At 37.3% G+C, this 9,757-nt stretch overlaps 1 protein-coding gene across 1 annotated transcript; it reads left to right on the top strand.

Annotated features, from left to right (window-relative positions):
• The first annotated feature begins 2,723 nt into the window (after positions 1-2,723).
• Positions 2,724-8,957, top strand: LOC306858905 (uncharacterized protein). Its single transcript, XM_079399702.1, has 3 exons — positions 2,724-2,806; positions 3,358-3,489; positions 6,061-8,957. The coding sequence occupies exons 2-3, from the start codon at positions 3,405-3,407 to the stop codon at positions 7,203-7,205; spliced, it is 1,230 nt and encodes a 409-aa protein (XP_079255828.1). The 5' UTR covers positions 2,724-2,806; positions 3,358-3,404; the 3' UTR covers positions 7,206-8,957.
• The last annotated feature ends 800 nt before the right edge of the window (positions 8,958-9,757 follow it).

Below are 9,757 nucleotides of genomic sequence, written 5' to 3'. Positions count from 1 at the left end.
GTGTAGTGGACATGACTGAAGGGATCTGGAGAGAGGAGCAGGTGTAGTGGACATGACTGAAGGGATCTGGAGAGAGGAGCAGGTGTAGTGGACATGACTGAAGGGATCTGGAGAGAGGAGCAGGTGTAGTGGACATGACTGAAGGGATCTGGAGAGAGGAGCAGGTGTAGTGGACATGACTGAAGGGATCTGGAGAGAGGAGCAGGTGTAGTGGACATGACTGAAGGGATCTGGAGAGAGGAGCAGGTGTAGTGGACATGACTGAAGGGATCTGGAGAGAGGAGCAGGTATAGTGGACATGACTGAAGGGATCTGGAGAGAGGAGCAGGTGTAGTGGACATGACTGAAGGGATCTGGAGAGAGGAGCAGGTGTAGTGGACATGACTGAAGGGATCTGGAGTGAGGAGCAGGTGTAGTGGACATGATAGTACTGTGTTCTTGTGGAGCCTGTGGTGACCTGCAGTATTCCTCTCTCAGACGGCATATGCTGGGAGAAGCAAACACAAGTTTAGATCACATTCACTGCTGACCATGCTTTTCCACTTGGCCTCCATCACATCTGTTAAGTTACACACCACCGCGGTGTTTGAAGCAGATGCATTAGTGAAGTCCAGTCTCTTCAGCTGCACTAACGCACCGAGGCCCGGAAGATACCGTCCTATTTCTTGTTAGGAAACCTGTGGACTCGATGTCCTGACAGGCTGGAGTTTGTGCAACCTCCACAAACACAATAATTTACCATGACAATGATAAATTGAAATAAAAATAACTACCGAAAACACACTGACTCGCGCGCGCTCAAAGCAGAGTGCAGCACACGACTCCCTTATGTGACGTAATATGACGCGATGTTGAAAAAAAGCGTTTTTTTGAGAACTCTGTCAAGGAAAGCCTCACTTTTTTATCTAAGTTTGTGCCCTCGCGTCTTGTAAAACATTTTCAAATCCTGCATTAACGGTTCATGTGGTATTTTCATACAAGGTTATATATTCATTTGAAAAAAATGTTAACCTGCAATATGCACTTTAAGTCTCTGGAATACCAGGTAGTGCTGTTTAATCTTGCCAGGAACCTCTTGCACATGCTGTTGATGATCCAATTTTTTCAAGCTTTTTTAATCTGATACATCAAATGGTTCTAAATATATTGCAATTTCTGACAAATTTTAAAATGGTGGACAGACAGTTCATCCAAAATGACCCATAGAAACCAAAATCATCTTTTTTTTTTGACAATCAGTTCAAAAGTTATAAGAAAAAAGTTCATTAAGGAGATACTATCCAGCATGAAAGTAATCAGGTGAACTAATTTTAATTTTTCTAGATAAAATGGTTCAAACGTTGTGAATTTGTGAACTGCTGGTGGCGCTTTATAGTTGGTAATGTCAAATTGGACAATTTGCATTGGAATTTATTAAAATGAGTAGATCTGTAGAGGGAATTTGTGATAGAAGTACTTTTCCTGGACAAATGTGGCAGCAGCACTGCAGGGTCATCAGCCAGCTGGTGATGCTGAAGCAACTCGTAATGTGGTGGAAACTCAATCCACCGAAGAGGTGGATGCCTTTTTGAATATGAAGAAGGAAAGGATAGCTTTTTGATGATGTACACCATCTTTTTCGGCAGATCAATGTGACCACGTTTAATGATAAGAATAAAAAAAGTACCTTGTTTAATTTGTTAATTGTGTGTTCATGTTAAGGTCTAGCTAAACATTTATAATCTGCAAAATGAGAATTTTTTTTTTTGCTATCGAGTCACTATTATTTGTGTAGCGCTTTTAACAATGGAAATTGTGTCAGAGCAGCTTTACATCGGCTTTATATCAGCTTTACAGTATTTAGACGGGGAAGAAGTCAAAGCTAGCTAGCAAAATGTAGTCTGAATGTACATGTCAGTGAGACATGATTTCAGGCCCACCCAAAAACTGCATGGTGAAAAAGTGTTTAACAGTCTACAGTTCACAATTCAGTACTGCATAGTTTACAGTCTTTGTAGCATTTTTCAACTATACATTTATTTCAAACATTTATAATGTGTTTAGAAACAATTCTCTGAATTGCCTTTACACAGACTTTTAAGACATTTGATGCTGCTCAGGTGGAAACTCAGTGACCACAATCCCAATATCACATTTGTGACCCTGGACCACAAAACCAGTTTTAAGTAACACGGGTATACTTGTAGCAATAGCCAAAAATACATTGTGTAGGTCAAAATTATAGATTTTTCTTTTATGACAAAAATCATTAGGAAATTAAAAGTAAAGATCATGTTCCATGAAGATATTTGGTAAATTTTCTACTGTAAATATATCAAAACTTAATGTTTGATTAGTAATACGCATTGCTAAGGACTTCGTTTGTACAGCTTTAAAGGCCATTTTCTCAATATTTAGATTTTTTTGCACCCTCAGATTTTCAAAAAGTATCTCGGACAAATATTGTCCTATCCTAATAAACCACACATCAATGGAAAGCTTATTTATTCAGCTTTCAGATGATGTACCCCTATGACTGCGTTTGTGATCACATTTAATACATAAATAACAGTAAAATGTTAGTTTTTGCTATGGCTTTTTCTGGAAAAATATGCATGAACAAAATCAAGAAATGTGCATGTAATTGGACAAAAATGTATTTGAACATGTATTCCACCAAGAATTGAACTCTGAATACAGCTGAAGATTTCTATGCACTTTTGTCATTTTAGACACAGCATGGAAATAGGACTCTTATTATGATCTGACGATGTCGTCACAACGCTGCGACGCGTTCCTGCATCTGTTGTGATTCGGCTGAAGAGAGGTTTGTTTATAAGCATTTAATTTGATGCAAAGCTTGCGTTTTTTTTTCAAGTGATGTATTATTATAGAATGTAACATTGTAATGCATTATTTAACGTTAATGGACGTTATTTTGTGTGAATAAAGCGCCACATGAGTAACAGAAAAGGTGCGTCTCATTTTCGCTCCCTAGATCGTAAACACGATTTCGGTCACTTTCAAGTAGATAAACTGAGCTTAAACGCCAAGTCAGTCGAATCATTTGTTTAGTGAAATGATTCATTGATTAGGATTCGCTCTTTGACGAGACCTGCTGCTCAAAACAATGTAAATGAAACGAGAACAACAAACAGCTTTTAAAATCAAACTCATTAAATATGATCTATGAATCATTAAATACTAAACATACATTATACATGGCTCAGTAGGAGCTTTCTATATAATTTGTGTTCTTTTATAAATGCTTTTTTTTTAGCCAAGACCAAATAATGACCTAGGGAGCTGATTGAGACACACACAGATTAGTTTGTATTTATTTGCCTTTGTTGATAATTTTAATCTTAAATATGACAGAGTCCAAACAAACCGAAAAGCTTCTGCTGAAGCAGCTGAGGTCCACAATGGCGTTAATTAAAGAGGAGAGTGAAGACATTAAGATTGAAGAAGCATTCAAGGTGAAGCAAGAAGATACTGAGGAACAAACAGGTTGGTTTTTATTCTCAAAGCTGAACTCCTTATTAAAATGTCAACATATGGAAATAGACAGACATGTTGAGATCACATGACCAGACGAATAATAATGCAAATATGTGACCCTAGACCACAAAAGCAGTCTTAAGTCGCTGGGGTATATTTGTAGCAATAGCCAAAAATACATTGTATGGGTCAAAATTATTCTTTTATGCCAAAAATCATTAGGATATTAAGTAAAGATCATGTTCCATGAAGATATTTAGTAAATTTCCTACCGTAAATATATAAAAACTTAATTTATTATTAGGAATATGCATTGCTAAGAACTTAATTTGGACAACTTTAAAGGCAATTTAGAATTTTTTTTTTTGCACCCTCAGATTCCAGATTTTCAAATAGTTGCATCTCGGCCAAATATTGTCCTAACAAACCATACATCAATGGAAAACTTATTTATTCAGCTTTCAGATGATGTATACATCTCAGTTTTGAAAAACTGACACTTATGACTGGTTTTGTGGTCCAGGGTCACATATACATTATTCTATACAAATCCAAGTACTGTTACATTCAAGTGCACATGAGAAGTTTCTACTTCCAAGTTGGACATTAATTTTTACATGTAACATATAAATTTAAAATAGTATGGAAGTAACCTTAAAGCCCGGATGAAATCAAAATTTGAAATGAAATTGTGTCATAATCATGTCTATTTGCTTTCATATTTCATGTATAGAAAAATGTTTCTCTCAGTTTTTTTTCATATGTAATGGCAGGAGATATTATCCCATGATTGACACATCTCGAGTGAACGAGCTCTGACTCCAAACACTCGCGCTCGTGGAAGAAAACGGACAGTGCTCTTCAGATCACATTCAGTGGAGAATTAGGCTAATAGAAATGATATTCTGTATAAAGAACATGTGAGAATAAATCTGTTCTCAGATAACAAGAACTCGGCATCCTCTTCTCTCTCAGAATACTCTTCTTCAGCGTTTGTACACTGGTTTTCGAAACAGCGCCACTGCACCACCATTCTCACCCTTTTGTGCAACAGCAGCTGCTCCGGACACGTGATCTTAGCTCAAATCTATTTGGACGGCCCGTTTGATCACGGAGCGACGGGGGAAAAAATCGGCACACAGGACTTTTCGCACCGCGAATGATTACGCCTGATGTGATCGGATCTATTGTTTCAATTTAAAAGCGTCATTGTGCCGAATTTTCGTGTTCAGTGTGAAAAGCTTTCCTGTAGCTCAAATAGTAGAGCATGGCGCTAGCAACGCCAAGATCATGGGTTCCCAGGGAAAGCAAGAGCTGATAAAAATGTAAAAAAACTGTAACTTGAATGCAATGTAAGTCGCTTAAGCGTCTGCTAAATGCATAAATGTAAAAGGCCTTTAGTCTGAGACTGAGACAAGACAGATTACAAATGCGGTTGAGACCAAGACCTTCTAAAATGGCCTTAAAGGGTCATGAAACCCCAAACTACTTTTTCTGAGATCTTAGCAGAGGTATTTGTGTTGCACATGATAGAAGACAATGTTAGCATCCGTTAATTTTAATTGTTGGAGTAGACTGGTAAAAGCGATTGTGCTCTATTTTCATCTTCCGGGTTTAAAATTTACATCGGTTTAACGTCACAATTTGTGACGGGGCAAAGGACGATAGTACATCGATGACACATCGGTGTCTATTAAATTATTCATGAGACTGCGTGTTCTTATCCTATGAGAAAACGCTTCACTTAATTATTCACAACAGCATGTGTTGAGTTGATTATGACAGACGCTTCAGACTGTGAGATCGCGTACATTAACTGAGAGAAACGTTCATGGGTTGGAGGAAAGGGTTTGTTTTTGCTTTGCGCGATTCATTCATTCACTGAGTGTAACCGTTTTTACAGCTCCTTGACACAATCCTTGACACACTTTTATAGTGTTTTAAGGTTTTTTGTTTTTTTTACTGTTACAAAAATGCTACAACGTAATCATGTATTCTGCTGTATTAAAACTTTAATCAGGATAAAACCATGTATTAGAAGCCAACATAAGCAGTAGTACTTACAATTAACGTATCTAAAAGTATAAAGTATAAATAAAAAAAATACCATTCTGAAACGTCCTGTAAGAGCCTTGCTCGCACAGGTTCTGCACAATCCTCTTCACTAATATTCTCTGGGTCTCATTGAAATTGAAAGTAAATTGTGAAAAATAATGCATGTTAGCCTGCACCCCATAAATACAATCAAGCCTAGAAAAAAAGCAGTCAACCAGCCCTTTAAGTCTGAGACAAAAAGTTGAAAATTATGCCATACTAAATTGAAATTATGAGTTGAAAAAATTGAAATTATGAAAAGTCAAAATTGACTTAACTTTATATTGGTTTGACACAATAAGCTAGTGGTCTAATGAATTGTTAAGAGTAGGCCTATGTGGGATGTTCTAAAATGAATTGGTTTAAAACAGTACGGAGGAACAAGTGCAGATACACCCCTTATTAGTAAAGCATATAGTACAGACAAGCAGAATATACCCCAGAAAAGTGTGTTTAATGGCTTTTATTTGTCTTTTTTCACCTTAGACCTGATGCCGCTGAAAGAGGAGTATAATTTACTGAATGACATGGAAGAGAAACATCAGTTTGAGAAGCATCATGATTCTATACCTGCAGAAAAATGTTGCTCACAGACTAAAAAGAGAGGCCCAAAGTTACGGCCTCTGCCTCCATTAATCTGCTTTTATTGTGGAAAACGTTTCAATCAACATGCAAACCTTACAGTCCATCTGAGAATTCATACTGGAGAGAAGCCTTTCACCTGCCAAGAGTGTGGAAAGCGTTTTACTCAAAAAGCACACGTTAAAGTCCATATGAGAGTTCACACTGGAGAGAGCTCTTTCACCTGCCAACAGTGTGGAAAATATTTTAACAGAAAAGCAAACTTTATATTACACTTGAGAGCTCATACTAAAGAGAGCTCTTCCACATGCCTGCAGTGTGGAAAAAGATTTAGCAAAAAAGGAAACCTTAAAGATCACATGAGAATCCACACTGGAGAGAAGCCTTACACATGTCCTCAATGTGGAAAGAGTTTTGGCCGAAAAGGAAATCTTAGAGATCACATGAGAATTCACACTGGAGTGAAGCCTTATACTTGCCAACAGTGTGGAAAAAGTTTCAATCAATCTAGCAACTTTAAAATCCACATGAAAATTCACAATGGAGAGACCTCTTTTAACTGCCAACAGTGTGGAAAAAGTTTTGATCAACAAGGAAACCTTAAAAACCACATGATAATTCACACTGGAGAGAAGCCATTTGTGTGTGATCAGTGTGGAAAGAGTTTCAACCTAAAAGGAAATCTAAAAGTTCACATGAGAGTTCACAGCGGAGAGAGCCCTTTCACCTGTCAACAGTGTGGAAAAACGTTTACTCGAAAAGGAAGCCTCGATGTCCATATGAGAGTTCACACTGGAGAGCAGCCTTTTATATGCCTTCAGTGCGGAAAGAGTTTTCCACACAAGAAAAACCTTAAATCCCACATGACAATTCACACTGGAGAGAAGCCATTCATATGTGATCAGTGTGGAAAGAGTTTCAGATATAAATTTACCCTTAATAACCACATGAGAATTCACTCAACGGAGAATTGTATTAAATGTTGTAAGTGTGGAAGGGGTTTCAGAGACAGGACTCAGCTTAAGAATCATGAAAAAAAATCACATTAGAGGCTTTTCACTGTGGAAAGACTTGCATAAATCAATCCTTAAGGTTCACTTGAGAGTTCACACTAGACAGAAGCCTTTCATCTGGCCTCAGTGTGGAAAAAGATTCATACTTAAAGCAGACATTAACATTCACACGAGACCTCGCACTGTAGAGAGGCCTTTCACATACCTTCAGTGTGAAAAGGTTTTGCATATCAAACAGACTTGAAATGTCATTTGCTGACTTGATCTGGAATAAAATCGAACTGTTCCTCATTGAAGCATAAGGTTTATGAAATACTGAAGTTTCAGAAATTTACCTGCATATTCACTCTGATAGAAGACCATTTAATTTGGATCACTGCAATGGAAAATCGATTCATCACACCCACAGATACATCTGAAATGTCATTGTGAAAATTCTCAATTTAAACAATTTGATATGAAACTGAATCAGACTTTTCAATTTCTGACAATTCATACATGTGTCCCATTTGGAAGCTACTAACACTACCCCAATTCACAGGTGAGTTCCAGTGACTCCTTGCCACGGAAGCCTTTTGGCTTGCTTAGTTGGGGACACTTAATATTTGGCAATATTTTTGACTTGATTGCACAGATGCTATTGGAAGAGAACTGAGCTGAGCTGGATGATGACATCACTGAATCAATGATGAACTGACTGTAACAGAAAAATTGACTTTTCTATTGTCTTCTTTTTATAGTTGCTTTATCATAGATAAAGCCCCAAGTATACTTATACAGTCGAACACGTAGCCTTTCAAAGTTACTCCATTTGATGTTGTGCGCAAACGTGGGTGGTCGACACATGCGCTCTAGGAAACTTCATCCATGTCCAGTGTCTACTCCATTTTTGCCCCATAAGTTATGTCTGATAACAAAAGAATTTTAAACTAAAGCTAAGCTGTCTCATACACTCTCGCTCACAAGCGCTTGTGAATGCAGCCGTCTGTTGTTATTGCAGTCTCTGCTATTTTGTTGTTGTTAAGTCTCTTTAGTTTTGTTTTCTACTATGAAACAATGGTCTGGTTCCACCTTGTGGAACAACTGATTAGTGCAAAACAAATTCAATGTGCATGTGTGACCTGCACGGTTACAAAAATGGGGTGCTGTGCATACAATACACACATACTGTTCTGATAATGAAATTCACGTCACGCGCACTGTACACTGACCCTAGTGTACGTGTATAAGGTGAAGTATACTTTGGGCTTTAGGCTTCATCTCTGCTAAGGTGTTGGGTCATCTCTGATCTTCATAAGAGGCTGGATCCAGGCTTAAGCTTGTGTAATTCTTAGTTACCTCAGGATGCCCATCCTGTGTCAGAAACAGAAAAGCAAATAGAGAAAAATCAGAGTAGCTACTATTCAAACTATTTCAGGGTTATGAGATGCACTATAAGAATGCTTCTAGATTTAAGAAGAGAGAGAGCCTGAACCCTAAACATCAGGATCAGGAAGGCTATTCCAGAGTTTGGGAGTCAAATGCCTCAAACTCAGCAGCTGCATCTTGGGCTACATGTAGCTTGTTTATTGAAGATGCAGGACAACAGTCTTAAGGTCATGAATGCATGAACTAGCTTTTCTGCATCAGCTTGGAACTGTTTCTAAGATGGAAGAATACTGTTTTTGTAACATGTGAAATATGACAAGAGACAAGTTATAGTACATTTTTCTAGATGCAAATTGTAATCTAAGAGATTTTGGTATTGTTTTTTGGTCCAATAAATAATATCTGAGAAATTTAATTGAGAAAATGATTGGTCATCCAGTCCTTTACATCTTTAACACACTCTGTTATCTTAGATAATTTAGTAGTCTCATCAGGTCTTGTTGAAATAAATAGTTGAGTATCATCAGCATAAGAATGTAAACTTATCCCATATTTTCTTATAATATTGCCAAGGGATGTCATGTGTATTGAAAATAGCAGACGGCATATGACAGGTCCTTGTGGCGCTCCATACTTTACTGGTCTCAATTGAGATGATTACACATAGTAACTGTCAGACAGGTAGGATTCTAAACCATCTTACAGTTTTTTTGTTTTGTTTTTTACAAGCGCCAGGACACATTTTTACAAAACTGGTGAATTTTGCAAAACTCCTCACACATTTCTCCTAACCAGCTTTAAGATTGGCACAGCAGTTAATTTCACATTCAAAATGCACTAAAACTAAACACTTCATACATGTGTCAGACCACCTCATTCTTTCATAACACTAGCAAAGGTTGTCAGTCAACAAAACACACTTGGTCATCTATAAACAAAGACCTAAAACACTAACAACAGTAGGCATTAAAGTCATTAGAGTATTAGTAGACTGTTTGCTTAATAACTTCTAACACTTTATTTTGGTGGGTCCACAACATACTGACTATGATAAACTTTGCAAGTATATGTCAACTTATTCTACTAAACCTAAACCTACCCTAAGTCTACTCTGAGAGTTAGTAGACATGTAGTTGCAAATTAACGATAATTAGTTGACACGAAGTTTCAAAGTTATAGTTAGTAGAATGTCTAAAGTGGACTATCAAAATGAAGTGTAA

This window comes from Barbus barbus (genome assembly GCF_936440315.1).
Source record: "Barbus barbus genome assembly, chromosome: 39".
Lineage (NCBI taxonomy): Eukaryota > Metazoa > Chordata > Actinopteri > Cypriniformes > Cyprinidae > Barbus > Barbus barbus.
This window is presented reverse-complemented; position numbering and strand designations above follow the sequence as displayed.